This window comes from Sylvia atricapilla, chromosome 1 (genome assembly GCF_009819655.1).
Source record: "Sylvia atricapilla isolate bSylAtr1 chromosome 1, bSylAtr1.pri, whole genome shotgun sequence".
Lineage (NCBI taxonomy): Eukaryota > Metazoa > Chordata > Aves > Passeriformes > Sylviidae > Sylvia > Sylvia atricapilla.
The window spans coordinates 68,989,257-69,013,860 of record NC_089140.1 but is presented as its reverse complement, the minus strand read 5'-3'; the positions used below and the strand labels follow the sequence as shown (position 1 = coordinate 69,013,860).

General features: G+C 44.4%; 1 protein-coding gene across 1 annotated transcript; it reads right to left on the bottom strand.

Annotated features, from left to right (window-relative positions):
• Window positions 1–22,252: 22,252 nt before the first annotated feature.
• FOXQ1 (forkhead box Q1) lies at window positions 22,253–24,156 on the bottom strand. Its single transcript, XM_066325698.1, is given in 2 exon segments — window positions 22,253–23,050; window positions 23,052–24,156. Coding segments are annotated over 2 exon segments (1,230 nt in total). The 5' UTR covers window positions 23,919–24,156; the 3' UTR covers window positions 22,253–22,687.
• Between the last annotated feature and the right edge of the window lie 448 nt (window positions 24,157–24,604).

The following is a 24,604-nucleotide window of genomic DNA, read 5'->3' as shown; positions in this document are numbered from 1 at the left end:
AGAAACATGAGTGGATGTTTACAACTCAAGCCATATGATTTTTTCAGTTTACAGGAACTGTTTAAAAAATCTGTTCAATAGCTGAGGTGTATACATCAATAGAATGATTACCTTTAAACTTTTGAAACAATATTTCAGCAACAATTTCCTTGTCTACAACTTTACAAGGCTGTAAATAGCCCCTGTGTGCATAATGAATTCTGACATCATAGGCCAGGGTTCTTATACACAGCAGGTTTTCCAGAACTTTTATGAGCAAGTTACACCTTGAGGCAAAACTAAACCCCCCAACTTCTATTATAAATGTTACAATAAAATGTTCCTTTGAGTTTTCCTAGAGCTCAGTGTTCCGTCTTTCTTCCCGTTCCAAGTCATTCTTTCTGTGCCCTGCACCGATTCGATACATGAAAAATGTGTTTTGCTGCAGACATATTGGATATTAGGTATGGTTACAAGGTGTTTTTTATGGCTAGGCTTGCAGGACCAATGTAACAAGGTGATAAAGAACAAAATCTCTTGCTCTTACAATACTGTACTCAAGGCTGTTGCTATTCCTACATGAACCATGTGCGGTGATTTTATTTATCCAAGTGCTGGGTGGAACAAAGCTCCAGTATGTCACAAGCAAGGGCTGGGAGGAGAAAGAGTCAAATGATTTTTTCAAAAGATTGAGTAGATACAGGCTTGCAATGAAAATGTTCCATGTAGGCTGATTGTGTTTCTCTTCATCCAGTGCTGTGGCGAGCCCACCTCACAGTGCTGTTCTAGGTTCTTTCATATTCCACCACAAAGCTGATGCAGATATAAAGGTCTTTCTTTCTCCTTGGTTTCCCCAGTAAATCCAGCCTCTAAAAACACAAACAAATTGAACTAGATAAAACACTGATGCATGCAATCTCCTTTTGATCACTAGAGCCATTCCCAGCAGCTAAAAATGATGCGGGTTAGAGAAAATGAAGAAAAATCCCTTCTGTCCTCTGCACTGTCACTGGGCAACCACTTCAACATAGATTTCTGAGCAGTAGACAAGCTAAAGGGTGGGGACAGTTGAATTAGCCGAGAGAGCACTTCAAAAGATGTAAGTAGACAGCATTCCTGGGCGAAAAACGTAAATGGTAGTGCTTCCTCACTGTGTAACCTCCCTTCCCAGCCCTTCCTGTATAGAAAGGATTTAGTGACAATGTCACCACCACCTGTCTGTGCACAGGAAAAAGAAACCTAGGAAAGGTGAACTGAAGGTATTTATACAGTCTGCTGCTTACTAAATGTGTGCTGCTGTCAAGTGGCCATCCAAACAACCCCCATCCCTGCTTTTGAGCCTAATTTCCCCTTCACTTTCAATTCTGTGTCTGCACTCATGTTTCAGGTATCCCCTGGTATGAATTACCAAAATCCACTGATTTTGTTCTGAGACTGTACAAAATCCACTGTACAAAATCCACTGATAGTACTGAGACTATATATCTAAGGCAGAAAAGCTGGACTCGCACACTCCCTCTGTGCCTGCAGGTTGAAAAGCTGTGGACAATATGGCACTACTTTTTCTTTGGATTCCATTTCACCTTGGTCTGTGGAAAAGCAGAGTTCTCAGGTAAGAGAATTAAGGCAAGTGGAGGCAGCACCATTTAGATATTGCTGCTAGGGCAGAAAAATTCACTGCAAATCCCTGTCAGGAAACAGTTTATTTAGCAAGCTGATACTCTTCTCCTTTTACAGACTCATCAAACGAACATCAAAATGATGACAGAGTTTTCCTTGGCCCATTTCCTATGGCAGCAAAGCATCTTCCCAGCGTTGCCCCTCCACCTTCCCAGCACACTGTAAGTTTCATTGTTGCTGAAGTAGGTTATCTAGAGGTCAGTAGGCTAACAGGGTGTTTGGATTTCCTAAAATTGTGCCTGTCCTTAAACGTGGCGAATGGGATTGTTTACACACCACTCAGTGAGCCTGGACCGCACACTAAAAGCTGCACACAATGCTGCTATTTCTGCCTCCCTGCTCCCTGCCCCCTCCCTCTAGGTATTTCAGCTTTCTGTGGGGGGGCTCATTAAGGTTCATAAAACACAGCAAAGAACCTGGCTGGAGACACTTGTAATTCTACAGGTCCACCATGTGGGATATGCTGTAAAAAAAATTGCATAGCTGGAAAGAGATGTCCTCAATAAAAGGCTTAATTGAAAGCAGCCCTGATGGTCAAAGTGGTATCAAGAGGAAGGAACTACCATGACACTGAGGTTTGAATTTGTTTCCTCTGACACTGATTTCCTGTATGGCTTTGAGCAGCAGGCCACTAAATTTCTTCAGAGCTCTGTTTCCTACCCATAAAACGGGGATAAGAAGATTGCTTTTATTTTATTGCATTTTATCGTACCTATTTGGACTGTGAGTCCTTCAGCACAGAACTGATCTCTAGCAAGCTAACAGTATCCATGAGAATGGCTGTTTAAGGTGCCAGCATTACACTGTCAAAAGACAGACAATATCTCTGTTCTCTTCTGCTATTTTGGGGTTCAAGAGGGTTTTATTATGAAGTGCAGGAGTCAGTGTTGCATTCTTCTCTTCTTCCTAGACCAGTAAAAAAGCCCCTTTGCAAGAGCTCACTTGAATTATTGAGGGCTCTTTTAGGACTTCATTAAGAACTTCATTATTCCTATTTACCCCGATGTACTCCCACTGAGAGAATTTCAGTGTCTTCACAGGTATTTTACCTTCTGTTTTTTCTAAATAAAAAATTTACCCCATAAAAGAGGAATCCAATTGATATTCTAAACTGGAAACTTTCCAGTAATATCCACAGTTATGGACTTAGTATGAGAAACAAGGAAGAACCTCCAAGAATAATTTTTTTACTTCTAAAGTAGTAATAATCATAAAAAAATCCTGGTTCTGGTTGAAGGGAGTGACAGCTCTATGGCTTTTTGCTCTTCTTAAACACAATATTCAAACTCAATCTTAACTTTGGCTGCTGTTCACTGAAAATACAGCACAGCCCAAACACTTAGTACTCCTACTACATTTTCTTGCCCATTTGTGTCATGCAGATAATGTTAGAAACCACACATTACTTCCCTTACAGGTTGACACCCAAATGTCATTAGTTAGTTAGAAGGGCCTTAGTTAGAAAGGCCTTAGGTGCATAGTGAAATTCTGGGCCAGAAGAGGACAGTTTTGGAGAGGCTGAAAAATCACATGTGTTTTTCAAAACATTTGTGTCTACCTCAAGGGTGAGGAAAATTAAGAGACTCTTACTGGAATATTAAAACACATATAATAGACTGAACTTGTGAGGTTTACATCATTCTGTCTTTTTGCCACGTCTTCATATTGTCTCCCTCTTTCTGTGCGTGTCTGGCACCCATCCTAGAAACCACAACTGAGGTGAGCAGCAAATAGTGTGAAGGATCCATCTGCACGTAGAAAAAGCAGATGAACTGACAAAGTAGAAGCCATTCCAATAACTGATGCTCATCACATCACTTTCAATTATGCTTGTGTCAGACAGCTGCAGGAGAAATACCACGGCACTAGGAGCTACACTACATGGGGCCTAACATCCACCCCAAAACCATACTGGTGTAAACATGAGAGACCATCACCTCTCACGTTTAGGGTGATGACCCTAAGGGGTGATGGGTGATGACCCTAAGGGTGATGACCATCAGAAGGGTGATGACCATCAGAAGGGTGATGACCATCACCTGCCTGCTGTTCTGAGGGAATGGAAGGCCAGGGTTCTCCGAGCCCGGGCAGCCCAGGTCTTTTCAATAGCCTGCTGATTAAGGCAACCATAAAAAGGGTGGCCCAGAGGCTGGGCTGATGGCTGTAGTTGGGTGCTCTGTGGTTTGCGAACAGGGAAGTTGCTGCAGCACGTGTTATGTGGTTTTTAAAACAACTAAGTATTTGATGAGTAGCTGTAGTGTGAGTTGTTCTAATCCCTTTTGGGTAACCTGGGAGAGACAAAAGAAGAGGAGTTGTTGTGTTTAGTAGGAAGTGATCCAATGTGATCTTGAATCTTGTTGTTTGGCTTTTGTAATTCATGGGTTAGTTCTTGGTATCTTTGAAGTTAAAGTTGTGCTGTTCTTTATCAATATGCTGTTAATAAAAAATAATTGAGGCAGAGAGTGTGGATAAGACAAGTTGTGATTTTGTAAGCAAGCCTGTGAAGGACTTTTTCTAGAAGAAAAGGCAGAGAAAGTGTCGTGAGTACACTGCCTAAAATATTGAGAGATAAGAGACCATTGGTGGTCAGAGAGGTTGTTGATGATCAGTGGCAGGCCTCACAAGGATACAGAAATGGTCCTCAGGCTGCTTCCCCTGTTCTGTGCAGTAGGAAGTGCTTAAGTTGGAGACATCATGGGAAGATGTGTTGTGATGGTGTTTCTCTGACTGCTTTTTCTTATGCCACAGCAGAGGAACCACAGCCAGCTGTGATTCTACCCAAATGGGAAAAGTTTGGGGCCTGGGGGAGTCGCAGCTCCTGTCCTTGGAAGTAGAGAGTCAGGCAGGGATGGGTAGGTACCAGAGGGGAATATGTGGCTGAGCAAAGAGACCAGATGAAGTCGCTCTGTGTCTGCTGATCATGAACTTTGTGTGCTTTGAGAAAGAAGACATAAAAGATGATGTTCAGTTAATTATGCAGGGAGAAAGAATAACAGAAGACAGAACTAGGCTTGAGAAGGCTTCTGGTAAGAGTCTACAGTTAAATGAGTGTCCTGACACCTTTTGGGGGTAGAATGGGGAGCCATATAAAAGCCATCACAGAAACAGAACTGAGCATAATAGGGCAGTGAACTGAGCACTAGCACTTGGGATCTCTCTCCACTAATGCTAAGGGTATGGCAATTAAAAAAGTATCCAGAGCCTTAGACCACAGCCAAAGAGAAGTTATAAGAGGTATTGTAGAAACTTGAGAGATGGATTGTATGAATACTATATCAGAATAAATTGCCATGGAAGGGAGACAGGGAAACAATGGAGAGAGATTGCAGTACATTCCATGAATTTTAGGCTTTCACCAGCAAAGAAGAGATGGGCACCTAGTTTACTGGATTATTATGGGAAATAAAAGTAAAGATCCATAAGCCTTCTGAGGTTACAAAATTGAATGGAGGCCTTAGAACAGAATCTAGTTTTAAGTAACTATCAGAAAGATTTCAAAGGCAGGTCACAGAGGAATTTTTAATAAAAAATATTACAGGACAAAGCTAATCAAACTTTTGGAGTGTGCTGAGAATATTTGACTTAGCAATGTGGAGAAAGCAGTAAAAGAAGATGCTGTTTCTGGCTCTTATTTGAAGAAGCTGACAAAGGATCTGAAGTTCAGAGGCAATTTAAGTGAAGAGAATCACCTGAAATAGCTTGAAAATGGTGGTGGTAAAGCACTTGAGCTCCAAGGAGAGGAATATGTTAAAGCAATGGAGTGGGACAATAGACTTTAAAAAAGTTGTCCTCACCAGAGTGCTTAGTGGGACTTTAACAAGATATCTGGCTTCTAAATCAAAGAAGGTAATGAATGTTAGCTGATTTGGTCCCCAGTTGTGTGTTCCCTTTAAGACTCAAGTCTCTATTTCTCTCTTATGCTCCCAGTTCTGTGTAAAAATTACATGTATTGCTCATCATCTTGAGGTATTTAGTGTTTCCCACATGCATAAACATCCAAGGTTAAGTAAAGAATTCTGCAGATAGCTGTCATGAAGTCCTTCAATTATTGAGAAGGGTGGAGGGGAGGGAAGGAAAGGTAAATCACGATTTTCTTCTAGTTATGAACACCGCCTGAATAATTTATTTTGATCTACTTAATACACAGCCCATTAAAGTGACTTCAGAAGATCCTCAAGTGTGTCTCTGCCAGTGTTCTATCCTCTGGGAGTGGAGAACAGAGTATCCAGGTGTGTCCTAGTGTTATCTTAAAAGACACCTGCAGGCTGCAGTGTTGCCTTGATTATCTGCACACCTCCACAAAGGCTCTGTTTCGTTTTTGTTCTTAATGGTATGCCAATCACCAGTTGTAGGAACTGGAGTCCAGAGAAAGCCAGCAAACTGGCTCCAAACTCAGACAATACTAGTTAGGCTTTTTGGCTGGGGGAGAAAAATTGTGGGTGTTTGGTCAGTTCTAATAGTAACATGTCTGTTCTACAAAGTAGATTTAAGAGACACAAAGTTTGTAGGCTGCCCATGCTCCTGTTGAAAACTAAACCCATCCTGGCTTAGAAAGTGCCTTTTCTTACAAGTCCCTACAAAATTCCCTCATGTTAAAAGATGTTTAGCTTTGTGTCTGAGAAGTAATATCCAGACCTGTCTTATCCTTTCATTTGTTATCCTGTGTCTCAAGGATAGAATGAGGGCCAAATATGTGCTGTAGGAATAGCTCTTCCTTTTGTAAGGGTGGATATTAGACAAGAGAAAGTTTTCAAGCTGAGATTTTTTTTTCCATCTGTGTAGAAAAGGGTTAGTGTGTCCAGGGATTGCTGTTAAAGAACATGGAAGACTGAATACTTAGGAAAGACAAATTGACACAATTATCATTTGCATAAGGGGAAAAGAAGAATCCAGTCTTAACTGGGGTTTGTATGGGTGTGAAGTTTTTTGTTCTGATCCCTGATTGCAGAGTGACTTTGCCTAGTGCCCAGCACAGGTGTCATACTTGCTGGATCAGATTTAGACATCACAGAAACAGAAGATGGGGTACCTCCTGTGCCTTTATGGAGGTGAGCTCCTTGGTAGATTCAGTCCCCAGACCTATGGCAGACATAAGTCACGGCATGCAGACCAGCACCTCCTTGTGCTACAGGTCCCTGCTCTGCTGAGTGGGAATCAGAAGGATTTAAGAAGGGAGTTTGGATGCTTTGCTGGGCCTCTTGGCTGTTCAGTGCCATGAATCCTCCTATCTAGAAAGCAGTTAAGAAAAAAAAATGGTGCCCCACTGAGAGATGCCCACTGTTGTGTTGATCTGATCAATTTACTGTCTGTGGAACGATAAAAACTGTATGTTGGAGAAGCACTGTGCAGCTCTTGGTTGATGCCAGGCTTAGGGCTTGTGGGCTAAAGGAGATGTTATAAACCTGGAGAGACCAAGGGTCCTCTGTCAGTCCTGAGTGGTGTCACTTTCAGACAGGCATCCGCAGATGCGGATGTTGCAAACCAGTTAAAGGCACAGAAACTAAGCAAAGTTCAGGTTAGTCTGCCCACAGGATCTGTCCTGCTCAGCTGCAAGGAGATTTCTCTGGGACCTATTAAACTTTTCCTTTTTTTTTTTTTTTTTTTTTTTTTTTTTTTTTTTTTTTTTTTCCTGTAAAAAACCAAAGCATCTAGATTCTGCAAGCCTCATTTAATGGTGTCTAAGGTTTTAGGAAAATTTAGCAATTAACAACTGGGCCTTGTCCCCATTTACCCCACTATTCAAGACTGTAGATTTCTATTGTATTCTGAGGTGATTTTTCTCCCCCCACCCATTTGTTGACTCTGGGTTAATTATGTTTAACTGCTGCAGAGCAGCACTTCCACAGTGAGATACTTTGAACCTGATCCTGTCGATTGTTACCCATAAACTCAATTCAAAGTCTTTGTTTTGCTTCTTATGCAGGAGCCATATTTTCTAGGTCAATATATATGACTGTATGTGAGAGAATTTTTTTTCTTTTTTTTTTTTTTTTTTTTTTTTTTCCCCTCATAGTATTTCCCCACTGAGTTATGTTCTCTCCAGAGTCTCTAACCTGTTTGGAGGAGGGGAACAAGTAGAGTCGTCACCTGCAGCTTTACAGATAAACTGTCTCACTAGGGTGTCTGCTCTTATCCAAAAGGACTTCCTGATGGATGGAGCTAGACTTACAGCTCAGGACTCAATTTCCATGCTGCAGATGTAATTTTCCTGTTATAACCATACAGCTGGTCATGTGTTTTGCATTTTTCTTGAGATAAAACTGCCTAAGAATAGATATATCTGCATGCATCTCAACTGCTTCAGATGCTTCTTGCTAGGGCTGTCTGCATAGGCCAATGTTTCCAGAAATGAAATACCTAGAAAGCATTTAAACCTGTATTTGGGAATCTGAATTGATGGCCAGCTTATTTTTCTTTTTTTTTCCTCTTTTTCTCCTGGAAGGATGCAAAGCAGATGCTACCACCACCAAAATCACTGCCAGCTCTGATTTCTCAGCTCTGACAGGAACATATGTCTACTTTAATTTCTTCTACAGTTCCAGTCTTTTAGTTCCACATAAGCAAAAAACGAAACAACATGGAAAATACTCAATGTCTGATCCAAAGCATGTTGAAATGTATGCAAATCTGTCATGGGCTTTGGATCAGGTCCTAAGTAAACTAATTCTTAGATTGTCACCTCTGGTTGTAATGACCCTTTGTTTTGCCTTTTTAATGATAAATGATTATTTATAAAAACCCTTATGTAATTTCTGGCATGGTTAGGCATCATAAGGGAGATGTGTAATCTTAGAAAGGCTCTAGCTACTTTCTTGGGTTGTGTAACAAATAATTATGGAATCTCGCTGAGTCTTGCTTTATTATTATGCAGCTCCAGGCTCTTACCTCCAGTGACTTTACATGCTTGTTAATATTTAAGCTATCTTGTAGCTTGGGTAATTTGTAATGAATTTTCTGTTGTTGTTGTTACTGAAGCTAATATTAAGCAAAAGTAGTTGTTGGGGGAAAGGTGTGATGGATGACTTATTCTTCTGAAAATGCTTTTCCTTGTTTTAATACATTTTGGCTCATTCACAGATACAAATATGAAATAGAAAGTCTTCCAAAACCTTCCTTGTGTGCTTCTCTTGCTAATCAGGAACACACAGCACTGCTACTTCTCAGCAGATTGGGCAGTGGTGGGCACAAAGGTTTGACGAGAAGAATACTTCTGTATAAAATATAGATCACTCTAAAAGATAGTGGAAGGCTAAAACTCTAGACAAAGACTATTAAAACAGAGGCAGTCTTCTGACTACAGAAAGCATCCAGGCTCATAGAAAGGACACAGAGAATTTGGTCAACCTTTGCTGTGAAAAAAGTGGACAAGATATCTCTTGTTCCTGATGGTTTTGCCCCATCCTGCTCAACCATGAGATCTTTCTTTGACAGCTGTAGTCAAAACCCAAGAACTTTCTAGTTACTTACTCAAGACATCTGTGGTCTGTCTTCAGGGTCAGCAGAACAGATCAAAACCAGATTTTTTTTTTTTTTGTAGAATTTGAGGTGGTCCTTGGCAGGCCAGTGCTTCTGCTTACATATGTGGTAGGCAAGGCTTCAAGAATGGAATGTGCAACTATGAAAGACCCTGGTATGGATGGAGTGGTGGGGGATTGCCTGGAGGGGTTTCAAGCTTGACTTTTTAATAACCTCACTCTCCCCCACCAGCTTTTGAGGCCTTCACAGGGACCCGAGGACATCATGGGCTGTATGATCTATGTGCTGCTTGCTCAAAGACAAAGGGACAGGACTAGACAGCCTAATACTGATCACAAACATAGGTCCACTCCTCTCTACCAAAGCTGAAGTACAGCTGGCTCTTTGAAAGAGATCTATTTTAATGGTGAAGAAAAAAAGCTTCAGGAATGCTCTGAAACAACTCTTACCACACAGGAGTGCGGCTTTGATTTTCCTAATGAAAAACAAAAGTCCAGATTGAGCTGCAATTGGAGAAAACTATAGCAACCATTAAAGATAAAAATATCTTTCATCTCTACCAGTTCACTTGTGTTTGCATACTATGGGTCCTTGGTACATTCAGCTCTCAAGTCCTGTCTGCGGTTGGAGGCCTCCCACCCCTGAGCCTTTGCCAACCACCTTTACTTCTCTGAGAAAGGGACAATAAAGGTAGGATAAGGTTCACACCTATCATCAGGATGACGGATGAGTTCAACAGAACTCTTCAAGAGATTTTTCATAAGGGGATTTAATGCAGGTCTGAAGTTGTGAGTGAAGAGCTTAGGGCAATGGTTGCAAATTTCTCCCAGCTGGCAACCACAGTTGATCCTGTGGCGTGTTATCAGGAGGCACCTTCATAACAAAATAGCAAGAGGTGCTCCTTCACGAATCTGACTGTGAAATTGAACTGAAAAAATTGGCATGGGCTCAAAAAGTGACAGGACAGATTTACTAAAAAAAATTTTTCACGCTATTAAGCACCAAAATCCTCTTCTGATTTAGGAATATCCAAATCTTCATGTAAAATTCAGAAATACATGCAATCATGTTTACCTGCTGTTAACCATTCTCTAAGCTATAGAGAATAGGTGTACTGGACACAGGACCTTGGGCTAACCAAAGTTTCTCTTTGATATAGGACAGGCATGTTTTTGGACATACTTGAAGGCATTTTTGAATTGCATGGCTTCCTATGAAAAGATGCACAACAATTCTGACAATCTAGCTTGCTGTTCCTTGTGACGTTTTCCCACCAATTACAGGTTAGTTGAAAAGCTCTATATAGGTTGGTGGTAAATTTGGACTTTCAATAAGATGTGTTTCAGCTGCACAGAATGTGCTGGAGCTCTCCTGGGAACAGGCTGGGAGATGTTGCCAGAACTCACAGGTTCAAGTGAAGCATGTGGGCCCCTGGGGTGATGAACAGCACAGTCACCCGTGCCACCTGTGGTGCAGGTGCATGCCACTGTCCAGAAGGAGACATTCCTTTGCTTGCCCACATCAAAAGGATGGATTCCTTCTTTTCTGTAGCATGTGGGTCTCTCTCTGATTGCAGAATAAGAAACTGGCTCTGCAAGTCTTTTTTCATACAAAACCTGTATTTTTTTCATGCTCCCATTTTCATCAGTGAAACTTGGAGATTTAAGACCTATTTTTTTGCCTAGCTTTAAGCTCTGTGTTTATAGTGCAAATATGGTCACATTTAATCCATATTTCTACTCTGTCATATTATACAGCTTTTCACCAAGACAAACTTGTTATTTCGGTGAATGCCAATATATATTTATCTCTTCAGCCACAAAAATGTTATACTTTTTTAAATAGATGTGTAAATAGTGGCTTGCCAAATAATTGAGGATTTTATTTGTAGGTAATATTTTGACATATTATTCAGGTTGCATATTGATGGACCCTTTGCTTTTGCTTTTATCATATGATATTTAAAAAAAAAAACTTGGTGTTTTTTTCCTCTTTATTTTGTGTGGAGTTACTAACTAAAGGAGATACTGGAGTAAATTAAGCAAATGAAAAGTAATACTATGTTGGACAGTGTTGATCAGGTCTCTGGAATAGAAACCAAAGTTGAAATGTGAATAATTTCAAATAAGGGTGTTTTTTCCCTTCCTGACTGGAAATCAATTCTCGTTTTGTTCTCACCATAACTTTATTTTAGTGGGGGAAAAAATAAAGAATTCTAGTTAGTTTTTACTGTATGTTCAGTCTGTAGAACTAATAGAGCAATCAGAAAGCCTTATGCAAGCAAGGCCACCAGTCAAGCCTCTCTACCAGTCTGTCCATATAAACATCTCAGAGTTCAGGTATGTTTTCAGCCTGACATGGATGATCAACACTGTATGGTTATCATGCATCAGTGCAACATGAACAGTAGTGGAGTTTACATGATAGAAAGTGATGATAACCTATCCATGCATTGATGGACAGAAGGGAACCCCCAGGGCTCAGAGCTGTATGTGGTGATAAGAGTGTTTGGGTTGGAAACTTATAAACCTCTAGACTTGTGACTGATATGATGTCAGGCAGAGCTGCAGCAAGGCCTTCAGGAGACTAAGTTGTTTCCTCCTCCTTTCCCAGGCTCCTTCCAGTTGCTGCTGTGTTTGGCAGTTGATTGTCCTGAGAGGCAGCAGGGGTTGGCAGGGCTTGGACAAAGCTTCAATCTCTGCAGACATCTTATGGAGCAGTTTTAGTTGGAAGAACAAGAACCCATGACCCTCTGGACCTCAGGATTGTCTCCAAGGTCCTAGTTCTCATAGATGTGGGAACAACTTTCCCCTACTTTGTTAAAGAATGATGTGTCCTTGCCCATGAGTGTCTGACTAACTCCTGCCTATCATGACCCTCCCTGAAGAATTAGTGTGTATTTTGAAGGCTTAAGGGGTTTTGTTCTGCCCATTAAGGGGATGTGCCCTTGCAAGACCTGGTCCGTCAGACATTCCAGGTATTGCTCATGGATTTCACCTCCCACTGGAGTAAAAATGCTTCTTCTATCTATGGTAAGGATGGCATTGCATGTACTTCTGGGTGGCGCTGTATGAGGTGGAATTCTCTGATACATGCTGAGAACCTCAGAAGAACTGGATGCAGCCTGGCCCATGGTAAGCTCAGCACCCTGAAATCCCTCTGGTTTCTCCCAGCTTATGGCAGTTGTGGCCATAAGGTCCTTTGAAATAAGTTGAAGATCCAGGAAAACAGTTACTGTGCAAGTAATCAGCCTGTTCAACACCTTAAGATCTCAAATTACGCTCTTATAAGAGAGCAAGTTTAAAGAAAAGCAACAGAGAATTGTGAAAATATATAACAAACTATCAAATGAAAATTAGTTTTATGATTTTTTTGGCTTTATGCCAAAATAAGCCTCTTGCTCAAAACAGGGTTTGATGTCAATGTTTGAGCCTTCTAATTTGAACATCTATTTGGCCTTTTAATAATGCAGGGGACACAAAAATACCCCTTCATGCCTCTGGTTGCTCAATTTGGCTGGGGTTTCCCATTACCTTCTTTCCCAGACTATTTATAGAATAGCAATTAAGATTAATGTATAGCTGCTCACATTTAGTTCCTGGCTCAGCTGGGTTTTCAGCCACTCCCAACAAGAGCTGAATGACTGGGATATTTAAGGTCTATGAGAACTCCTCCTGAAATCAGCTGGAGCCATCTGTCCTGTAGGTAGATATGTGCATATCTTGGAAACAAGTGGATCTTTTTTATTTTTTCACCATTGTGAAATGAAATTTTGAGGCTGAAGTCAAACAGAACATACTTTTCAGTCAATCTATGCAAATATGTTTTCAGTTTTTCTCAGTCTGTTCTTGTCATTGACCAGGAAATTTATCAAGTAAGTAAAGGGAGCTCATTATGTGCATCCAGTTCTTTTGAGGGGAAATATCCACACAATTCTAGCATTTTACAGCTGTTATGAAATGATGAAATACAGACATTGATTTGTGAGGTTTTCTTTATTGTCTGCAAGCTTTTGTGGCTTTTTGTATATGAGCTTAGATGTGACTGGTATCAGTAGAAGTTGTGTAGGTCTGAGGGCTGCATGTGCCACTCTAAGGAGCATACCCTAGTAATAAGTGTACAACACCAAACTTCTTTTTATGATGGAGATCCCTGTGATACTCCTGTGCTGCACTTTGTGTGGTGATGGCTGATAGATCCAGGCTATGGGGACAATCCCTGGTCATAGGATGTTGCTTGCTGGCCTTGTGTTAAAGGATGTGGATGGATGGCGCTTACAAAAGCAACCAACCAAAATAAATTGAACTCAAGCAGTGTTCAATCCTGTTTTGCAAGCAATTAAGTAAGAATGAATGTGATGATACAATTTTGTCAGACCTCATCACATCTGGGAGACCTGAAGGCACCAGGCTGTTAAGCCAGACTTCTTGCTCTGGTGAGGAAGAGCAGAACTGTGCCAAAGGGAAGGGTCCCACGGCTTAGATTACTATCTGAGTTAGATTCAGGTCTGGGTGCGTGTGACTCCTCAGAAATTGCAAAACCTCATTTCTTAAAGGATACTATGACAGGGTACGCAAGTCCACAAGGAGCCCTGCTTTTTTTCCATTGCAGTATCCCCTGTATTAGAATAGATTCTGGTAAAGTTAAAACTGCCTGTAATCCTGATAAAACTAACTACCAGAAGTACTCCAAATGTTTAAAAAAAAAAAAAAAAGTCTTAGTTTACAACAGGCTTCTATATATCCTGACACCAAGCTGTCTGAAAAGAATGAAATACTTTAGTTCTTCCACGTACATGCACATCTATAATACCATGACTTAAACGTTTAAAACATTCATTCTTTTCCAGTGTTTTTTATTCTCACTTGGAATAAACCTCCTGACTTCCACTGAGTCAGGGCCCTGAGAACAATTTTCCTTTTAATTGCATAAGACAGTTTTCTTTCCACAACAACTAGTTATATTGAATGGTGCAGCAATCATATAGGAAGAGAAGAAGTGTGGTCCTTTAATTTAAATAGTTCACTACAGTGATATGTGCACTGAATTAAAAGGTGCTAAAATAATGGTGTACACTGGTCTAGTATTTTAATTTATTTACTTCAAGATGTTTTATTGTAAGGGCTTTTTAAAATGTAATATATATATATATATGTGAAAATTACTAATTGCTGATACTACACTGTGACCTGAATAAAAAGGCTTTTATGGCATCTTAAAGTAAAGCAGTAAACTACGACTTTGGCTAATTAGCACAAGTACTAGCCCTAGAAATGTATCCCATGCTCTTCTCTGTTATACAGATTTACTCCTCCAAATAACAGGCCTTTGGCATCACTGCAGTGTTCACAAAACTGTGGATGGCTTGACTGACTTTTAACTGCTTCAGATGTTTCTCTACTCTGCAGGAAACCCCAGCACAATTCCCCAACATTTAAATCAAGCTATGAAAATGTGCAGCTTGCACTACTTTTCACACAGAGGATCTCTTGGTCTTGAGATTTCAGTTGGCCAAGAAACAAAAAGGCGTCTAACAGAAATTTTCCTGATGCAAACATTAACCAAAGTTTGGGTAATCTCACAGTCCTTGCTCTGTTTGTCTGTAGTGTAGAGGAAGATATTATAATAATAAGATTATAGTATATGCTGAGTGTGTCAAGTCACCTGCTCAGATTTGAACCTCTCATCTGCAGTGATAGAAATAAGAATGCAAAGAGGAAACTCTCCCATGCAGCTACTGGTAACAGTATGGGATGAGGGAAATTTATTCCCAGCAAAGAATAAAATCAATCTTTGTGTGGAATAAAGAAGTCAGGAGCAGTACTTAGTTCCTGTGGAACAGGAAAATTCTAATCTGAATTCTCCTTGGGAGCTCTGACAAGTGTTTGATCTTGTTAGCTGTGGAAGACCCAAGAATTTTCCGATTTCCATGAGCAGTGTTATACTTTAATTTTGCTTTTGGTCAAGGTCTCAGCAATGATTTTGCTACAGGATGAGTGGGCTTTAGTTTAGCAGCTCAGACCAGAAAAAATGCAGTTTATATGCTTTATCTTCCCAATTTAGGATCTGGAACAAGAGAGGCTGTCTGTAAGAAGAAACCTGGGGATAAGTGCTCAGCAGAGCAAGTTCTGTCTTTTTGTGCTCAGTGTTTTGTAGACTAGATTCAAGGGCAAAATTGTTTCTGTTTCCTGAAGGATAGCTTTGGGTAAGGGCAAGTAAGATAAGGGAGCAGAGGGAAGTGAAAGGGGAAGGCTGTTTCTCTGACTGAACAAGGTTGTTGAAATGTTACACTGAAGTGTTGGTTGTTTTTTTTTTTTAATAGTTATTGCTGAGAAGGTTGAGTAACTGCAGTCTGTACTCTGTTGTCATGCATGAGCCTGGCTGCTTTGAATCTAATTTATAACTTCTTTGTCCTTTGTTAACCTGCTTCTTCTGGAGCTGGGGGGCATGGGAAGAACCTGACATGACTCCAGGTATTGTGACACAGAAAGCTATGCCTTTGCCATGTTCTTGTGATTAGTCAGAAAGAGATGATCCAGAGAAGTTCAGAGATACACAGAAATTACTTGGGGGCTTCCTGGACTGACTTACGAGGAAAAAATTGGGAAAGTTGCTGCTGTACATCTGTACAGTTCTGCTAAATGATTAATGGGGAGTGTGATGATAACATACAACTAATTGAGGCTTGTCTATGCCAAAGTGAGGGGAATTACTCTGCCGTTGTATGAGGATGAGTGCTGAGCACTTACCACTGCATTGAAGATGGCTGTGTGAAGTACCCAGAGCAACAGCAGTTGCTTAATGGTAAAAGATAATTCCATTTTTCAGTTGTTTAAGGAATAATACTAAAAATCTGCTATCATCTGATTACGTAACTTAACTTGTTTCATAAAGAAAACCACATCTTTGTAGGGTTTCTTCTTCATTGCTTAGGATGCTTTAAACACGGCTACTAAATACTGCCTTGCTTCTTAAGTTATTAAAAATAAACTGAAAGAAACTGCACTGGTGGGAAAGTAACTGGGCAATTCCAGAAAACTTTCATGTCCACATTTTTATGCATTCTTATTAGAAATCTAGTGAAGCTCTCTCTGGAGTAAGATGTTGTGATTTTAAACAATAAATGCTGTGGAAGGAACTGAAGTGGACAGTTTGGGGCCATATGTCTGGTTTGAAAGACGATAGGTAATCTCTGAGGTTTTACAGAAAATGGTCTCTTCAAAAATTCAAGTAAGATTGCCAACTTCGACTTGGAATGTTGAAGTTCATCTGCCTGTTTGTAACAGCTACTTAATAAATAGGCCAGGAAAATGGAGTCCCAGGTTTTTGCTGAAATGTTGAGATCTTTAAGGCAGACAACTTAAATATCTATCAAATAAAAAGCAAATTTCACAGAAGCAGTCTTGTTGAAGAGGCCTTCCCGGTGGGGTATCCTGGGATACCTCATGGACCCACAGATTGCCTGTAGTTAAGCCAAATTTGGCTTAGGTACATTATTCATTAACGCTATTTCTCTACACTGGACTAAAAATACTTTAGCAACATTAAGGATAAACAAGAAGTGCACTATTTATATGAAGTGTTACTAGCTGACTGTCAGATGTTATTGGAATTATACTCCAGTACCAAATTATGACTTAAAATAACAACAGCAATTCAAACGCAGCTAAAATAAACCCACTGGACCCTAAACCAGCTAAATTATACTTATTAAAACATTTATGAACACATACTGCACATAAACATGTGTTCAGTGAATAGTTATGATCAGGAAGCAACTACAGCAGAATTTGGAAGCCTAGGCGTCAGCCTATTTTTTCTGGTTTATTCCCTCTCACATATTTTTCTACCTTATGGTCCTGGGTCCCACATACTCTGCTCAAGACTTTGCACAGAGGACTAGACTTGCATTGTTCCACCTTGAATATTCTCTGCTATTAAGGAGGGGAAAGAACCCACAAAAACATTGCTTTTCCCCATAGCAGAGGAGGCTATTAGTGTGCTATGCTGCTTGAAAGAGCTCTGACATTTTGAAACAGGTCATAATGAAGAAAACAATAGCAATGGTGCAAGAGCACAAATGTGTAATGAGTGTGTTCTCTCAATCCTTCCTCATACTCTCCCCTCTGGCCCTGGATAAGAGGACAAAGGCCTAGTCCATCCAGCTGTATGGAGGTATAACTTCCTGAAGGCAACAGCAATGTTTAGCTCCTTGCAGGGCTAGAGACCATGTGAATAAGTAGCTTTCTGAAGCTGTCAATAAGATAACCTGCAAAATGCTGCATTAGTATTTTCAGATGTTTAGAAAGGACTAGGTGTTCTGTAGCCATTTGTCTGACTTTATGATAGGGTATTTGCACTCCTATGTAAATATCTTCTCTGAAGCTGGTTTTGAGACTTCTGAGAGTCAATGAAGACAGGAGAATTTAGTCAAGAGGAAAATGTTTCCTCTTCAGGATGTAAACAAAAGATGGAACTATATTCACCCCATTGTTAAAGGGCTACTGTACTGCTCAGCAAAGTTGCAACAAGCACTCTTGCCAAAATCACAACTTAGTGCCTCGAATTTGGCTGGAGGTGGATTTTGGCTTTGTTTTTGTCTACTTCAGGCTTAAAAGGCAAAAAGCCTGGCACAACAAAAGGATTGACTCTCTTGCCTGTCATTAAATGAAACACCTCCCTCAGCCCAGTGAAGAGTTGTGCAAAATGTGGCCTTTGGTTAGAAGCACTACCCCTCTTGGTAGGGCTGTGGTTGCTCTCCTTGTTCTGGTGTAGGAAGTTTCACCTTGAGCTCCTTGAGGCATGGTGTGAAAATTGAAGGGCCCATGAATCTGAGTCCTTTGTATGTGCCTTTTCTGGGGTGGATTTTCTTTTTCTTCTGTTCCTGAAACATCCAGCCCTTAAAACTCTCCCTTTTGAAAAGTGGTTTGGGGTAGAAAAACCTGCAATTTCCCAGGACAAAATTCCATTCAACTTTTTTCAGTCTTAGCATCTAGTGTGATACAAAGGGTTGCACTTTTTTGCTTAGAAGCTTTCACTAAAGATCTGTGTTGAACTGAGTTTTGTAGCTGGCACTGCTGTGCTGAGATGGCTGTTGAATAAAAAGAGTGGTTTCAGTGGATTCCTTCCTAAGTAGCGTTATGGATACTGATGGGATACTTAAGCCATATTATTTGTGATATGTAAGGTAAGCTGAAAGCAGATTTCAGGCTTCATCAGATCTGCTTGGTGAAAATTTGGGTTAATAAATCCGATGGGAAAATAACAGTCAAAATGTTGTCCTTCTGGCATGTCTCCACTGAGATACAAGAGTTAAACACTTGGCCTCCACTAGAAAGGAGAATAGGCACAGTAACATTGTATTTTCCTGCTGCATGGACTCTATGTAATATATGCAAGCTGTTATCTACAGATCACTTTTGCAAGCTTATTTCTTCTGTGAGTTCGTGTTTGGCAGCCATTAATTCCTCAAGTGCACGAAATTCTGCTTAAACATCTCCTTTGCATTAACTTGGTCTGATTCCATTAAGGAGAAATTTATGCAGTTCTGCTGCTCAGCAGGTTAAAATTTGAAGAGATTTAGGAAAGTGGCTAAGACTAACATTCAGGTAACCATTTTAATCGTTATCTGCCATAGCTGGGATATGGAAAAGCTGTCCAAAATATTTGATGAAAATATTTTTGATTGTCAGGTATGATATATCTTTGTTTTCACTTTCAAGCAAGTTAAAACTTTCAAAGCCTGAAAGAGATGAATCCGTTATAGGCAGGAAAAGTCTCAGGAACAAAATGTATTTATTTGGAAAGCTAAATCTCTTCTCAAAAAAGTGCTTAAAACCAGAACCTGGTCTGAATCTGAATTCACGTGCAATTCTGCTTATGCCTGGTGGAAACACCAGCCTATGAAGAAACTGCAGTAGGGTTGGAGCAGCCAGCAGGTTAAAATTTGAAGAGATTTAGGAAAGTGGCACGGGATGTTTCCAGGTCGTCTCACGCTGATGGAGGCTTGTTTAGCTCCCTGTTTCTGTCAGATTTCTGCGCTATTGACCTAATTTTTGCTTGTAGAGTGCATAAAAATCCCTCAACTATCATCGCAAACTACACCCATCCAACAAATATACTGCGGGTGATGCAGGCACTGGTAGGGCTAAAAGGCCATGGCGCCAAAGTGTTGGCTTGCTGCTGATGTGTCAAATATCACTAGTCAAAAGGCTTTGTCTCTCTTCTGTCATCCTGATTTATTAGACGTTAAAAAAGACAAAGTACCCAGACATACAAACATCGCTGTTTTGGGAAGGTCTGTGAAACGGGTAATGCGCTTGTTCCACACAAAAATGTAAAGTGTCGGTTCTCTGATTACCTGCTGCTGGAAAGTGTTTGGACAGGTGCTGTGTTTCACCAGCCGTCTGTCACAGCTGACAGCTCGGATTTATGGCTGGGTCCCCGCCGGCCGGGTCCCTCCCGGCGCGGTGCCTCCGCCGTGCGCGCCGGGCGGTGTGACCGCACCGCCACCGCCACCGCCGCTTCTTCCTTCCCGTGCGCTCCTTCGCCCGAAAGAAAACGAGCCGGCGTGCTCTGAGAAGTTGTGCCAATGGGACATTTCCACCCAAAGGTCTACAGGAGGAAATTCGTCTCTTGCCTCCTCACGGGAGGATGATGCTCAAGCAGGAGGAGGCGGAGAGGACCCTCCCGTAGCCCACAGCCCCGCCGCCGAGCGGGCTCCGGACAGCGGGAGATACCTGCTCCCATCGCCCCGCACCGGGGACCACTTTGAACCCTCAGCTCGACCGTCTGAGGAAGTCCAGACAAGGGCTAAGAAAGGACCGCGAGGACACAGATATCCCTGTTACTGTACTGCTGACATACGTTTCTTCACATATCAAAAAAGGGAGTTTCATAGAAGATAAATACAGAATAAAATACTTTTTAACAAGAGATCTATTGAACTCTGCGGGCTTTTTTTTTTTTTTTTTTTTTTTTTTTTTTCCCTTTTTTGGTGCACTTATTTTCTAAAAGTAAAAAGTTCAATGTTATCCTGTTAAGCATACGTTTACACAAAATTCATCCCTATTCATACTTAAATACAGCCGATTAGAATACACGTTTGAAGCTATAATTACGAACTCCACTTTCCATCAAGATATTTTTAACATACCCTGAAATATGACTTTACAGATGGACAAAAGCAAAAGATACCAGGAGCTGCATGCTGACAGGTCATGTGCACCCCTATAAAAAAAGAGATGGTCAAGTACAAGTCAGAGGAAAGAGCAGTTATGGAAGGGTAGATTAATATTTGCACAGAGCCTTGAAGGCAGAATTATGTCGAAATAGTGTGTATGTGTGTGCATGCGCGTGTGTACATAAAAACCAATTCCTTCAAGGGTTGGATTACTTCATACATTAGTCACTAATCTCTCGCAATGTTCTGATGGATGTTATGGTCTGAGCTAAACACACCGTGAAATCTGTTTGAGCGGTACTGAAACAAGCCGGTGTTTTCGGCCGCAGATTGTTCTGTTTGAAGCTCTCCTTTCACAACACACCATTGCTATTCGGAATATTTTTTTGCGAGCAGGGTAGAAGCTAGTCAGCGGCTGAATCTTGACGCTGAGGGAAAAAGAGGTGGGAGAGAAACTCCAAGGTTCGAAATACACGTAATTAAATAGAAGACCGTCCAGACCGTCCCAAAATTCTCCTTGTCATCTTTTCTTTACGTAACCTGTGCTTACAGAGGACTTGAAGGGGGAAAAAAAGCCCGCCGATTTTCATGCTTTTTAAAGTATTAATTAAAGCGAACAACTCAACAAACGAACCCCGAATGATGATTTCAGCATTTGTCTAAACTCTTCGAGTTCGGGGACGGCACTGATTTGTAATTCAGTAGCACAGGCAGTTAGCCCCTAACCTTTCCTTTTTCCGACTTAACCTTTCTGAGGCTTTGCTGATCGCTTCTGACAATACAAATCAACCTTAACAAACGCTTCTCGGGAGAAGGCAACGAGTGCAGATTTTTTATTGCCAGCAGATACTCCCCAGCCCTCACCCTGCTGAGGATTTGCCCGCTGTAGGTGCCAGAGAGATGTCTCCACCACAAGCAGCAGGACAGCCGGAGCCCGGTAGTGCCAACGACCTTCCTGAAGCGAGTTTTCCTTGTACGGATGGATGACAACAGGATTACACGTCGCCTTGCTGTCCTTCGTGGGAAAAATAACAACCAAAAAACCCAAAAAAGGAAGGCAGATGCACAGGATTTTCACAGGCTGCCTCTACGTCAGGCAGTTCGCCTGCAACTATCTCCGCCTGCAAATCGCCAGCATTTCTGCAGGGCTGAGCCCCGGCGGGAAATTCTGATTTGACTCGAGGAACTGCAGAGGACTTTCATACCTGGCGGCAGCCCCAGAGGAGAACCTCTCATCTCCCGTGACTAAAATAAGGCGGGTCCGTAGGTGGCACCTCTACCCGCCGGCAGGGATGGGGATGAAAGGGCGGGCAGCCCTGCTGCCCCTGCGACCCCAGCCAAGCTCCTCGGTCAAGGTTGTCCCCACAAAAGGCTTCCCTCCCTCACGCCAGCATAGACATCACGCTCTTCTCCTTATTACCGCCTTTATTTAGGGGGCAGCTTTTATTCGGGGGAAAGGAGAAAGGAAAAAAAAACCAAAACAAAAAACCAAAACAGAAAAACATGGTGGCCGAGCGTCAATAAAATGCACGCGCACATATATTACATACAAACACAAAAAATAAAATATGAAAAAAATTACTCTTCTCTTTCCAGTAGCAGTGGTCTTGGCCATAAATGTAGAACGCCAGCCAGTACAGGAGACAACGCCTGACATTTCCTTGAGCCCTTTCCCCTCTCCCACCCCCTCCAATAATTAACTTAAAAAGCTGCACTCTCTTTGTGTTAAAAACACTACTTTTATAAATAATTTAATATCCTCCCTTCCCACGAAATGCTAGTTGCCGGACAGGAGAAAAGGTTTCTTTTGGCACAGTGATGCATTGCTTTGCAGTACAGACCTACGGCTCCACAGCAGACCCCGGCCCCAACCCTCCTCTCTCTCCCTGCCGATCCCGGCGCCCTCCCTCCTCCCCGCCCTCCCAAGCGCACAGCGCATCCCCCAGCGGCCGCCACCGCGCCCCTCCGCGGGGCACCCCCAATCTGCCGCCCCAGGCTTCGGTAGCAGGAGATGTAGGGACAAGAGTGGGGCATAGAAAGGAGGTGGCGAGGGATAGGCTTAAGTCAAGTAGTCTCAAAGAACAGTAAGAAGCACTTGAGGCTCATGGCTATGTCCAAACCGACAGTTGATTTTTTTCCCTTTTTTTTTTTTTTTTTTCCCTTTCCTTTTTTCTTTTTTTTTTTTCTTTTTTTTTTTCCCCCTTTTGGCTTAAGTTAAACCCACTGTCATTTCACTAAGGCACAGTCACCGAGGCTTTTGCTTGGAGGCTATGGTCGCCTCTGGAGTTAAAGTGCGGGATCCAGAGCCTCCTCCTTTCCCCCTCCACGCCTCCCCGGGCAGGTCCCTCGCAGGGGAGGAGGGGGGCTGCATTAAGCCAGGGGGGTCTCCACGGCGTACGGCTGGAACGAGGCCGAGCCCCCCGGCGGCGGCGGCGGCAGCGGCCCGGCGAGCCGGAGGGGCCCGTAGATGGGGGAGCCCGGCGGCGGCCCCCGCCCGCCCTTGGGGAGGCCGGCGTGGAACAGCGGCGCCCGCGGCCGCTCCGCCAGCGGCGCCGCCTCCCCCGGGGCCAGCGCGGGCCGCCCGCCCCCCAGCAGCAGCGCCGGCGGCGAGGGCTCTGCCAGCCCGTAGGCGCAGAGCTGCAGGAGGCCCCCGCCGTAGAGGGCGGCGGGCGGGGGCTGCGCGGCAGGTGGGTACGGGAGCAGCGGGAAGGGGCCGGGCAGCAGGTGCGGGGGGCGCGGGCGGCGCCGGCCACAGGAGGCGGGCGTGCGGGGCCGGCGGCGGCTGCGGGGCGGCGCGGGGTCCCGCCGGCCGCTGCAGGAGGCTCTCGATGGCGAAGGAGCTGGAGAACTTGGCGGGGCCGCCGCCCGCCGGCCTCGCCCCGCCGCCCCCCGCCGCTGCCTCCTTGGCGCCCGGCGCGCAGCGACAGGGCGAGGAGGCGCAGCAGCACCGCGGGGAAGCGCCGGGGGACGCGGCGCCCGCTCCGGCCGCCTCCTGCGGCACTTGCGGCGGGGCGCCGGCGGCGGGGCGGGCGGGCTGCGGCGGCGGGGCGGCGCGGCTGAGGCGCTTGCGGCGGCGGCGGAAGACGCCGTCGGCGAAGGTGTACTCGCTGCTGGGGTTCAGCATCCAGTAGTTGTCCTTGCCCCAGGGCCGCGCCGGGTCGCGCAGCACCTTGACGAAGCAGTCGTTGAGGGAGAGGTTGTGGCGCACCGAGTTGCGCCAGCCGGTGTAGGCGCCGCGGAAGAAGGGGAAGCGGCTCATCAGGTAGTCGTTGATCTCGGCCAGGGTCAGGCGGCCGCCCGCAGAGTCGCGGATGGCCATAGCGATCAGCGCGATGTAGGAGTAGGGCGGCTTCGGCCGCCGCGTGTAGGGCTTCCCCTTGGCGCTCTCGGCCGCCGGCGGTGGCGGGGGCTGCGGCGTGGGGGGAGGCGGCGGGGGATGCCCCGGCCGCCCGGCCCCGCCGCCCGGGCTGTTGGCCGCGCAGTCACCGTCCGAGCCCAGCTCGCTCTCCGCCGGAGCCGGGGAGAGCGAGCCGCAGCCTTCCTGGTCGCTGCCGGTGCTCAGCTTGTCCTCGTAGTGCTGCGAGAACACCTCCAGCTTCATGGCGACGGCGCCGCCGGCCCCCCCGCACCCCGCGGCTCCGCTGGGCGGGCGCGACCCCCGCCCCTCGGCTCGGCCTCAAGGGAGGTGGGAGGCAGCGAGGCGACCCAGGGGCTTTCTGTCCCCTCGCCGGCTTGGACAGCTCCGCGGCGGCAGGCGAGACCGGCAGCGCAGGGCAGCGGGCTCCGCGCCCGCCTCAGCCCGCCGGCCCGGGGTCGCTGGCGGGGCCGGCCCCTTCGCGGCCGGGCGGCGATGCCCTGCCGCCCTCGGGACCGGGCGACTCCTCCGGGCTTCCACCTCCTTCTCCCCCACTGGGGTGCTCGCTCTCCTGTCGCTCCCCCCTTTTTGTCCTTCTCGCTCTTTACTCTCGCTGCTCCATGGGGCCGAAGGAGAGGGGCAGGGCGGCCCCCGTGGAGCCGGTGCGAGTAGAGGGCGGGCGGCTGCCGGAGCCGGCACCTCTCCGTGTCCGCCCGGGCTCGGTGCTCCTCGGGGGCGCTGCCGCTGTTACCGTTCGGCGCTCCCGGGCGCGGGGAGAAGCTCCGAGGGCCGTCGGGGTTACTCCGCTCTCTCCGGCTTCGACCCCTGTCAGTGCCGGGACGCCGGGCCGGCTCCTCGCTGCGAGGCGGGCAGCAGACGGGTTATTAGGGTTATTAGTGTTATTGTCATTATCTCTCCCTTCCCCTGTGGTT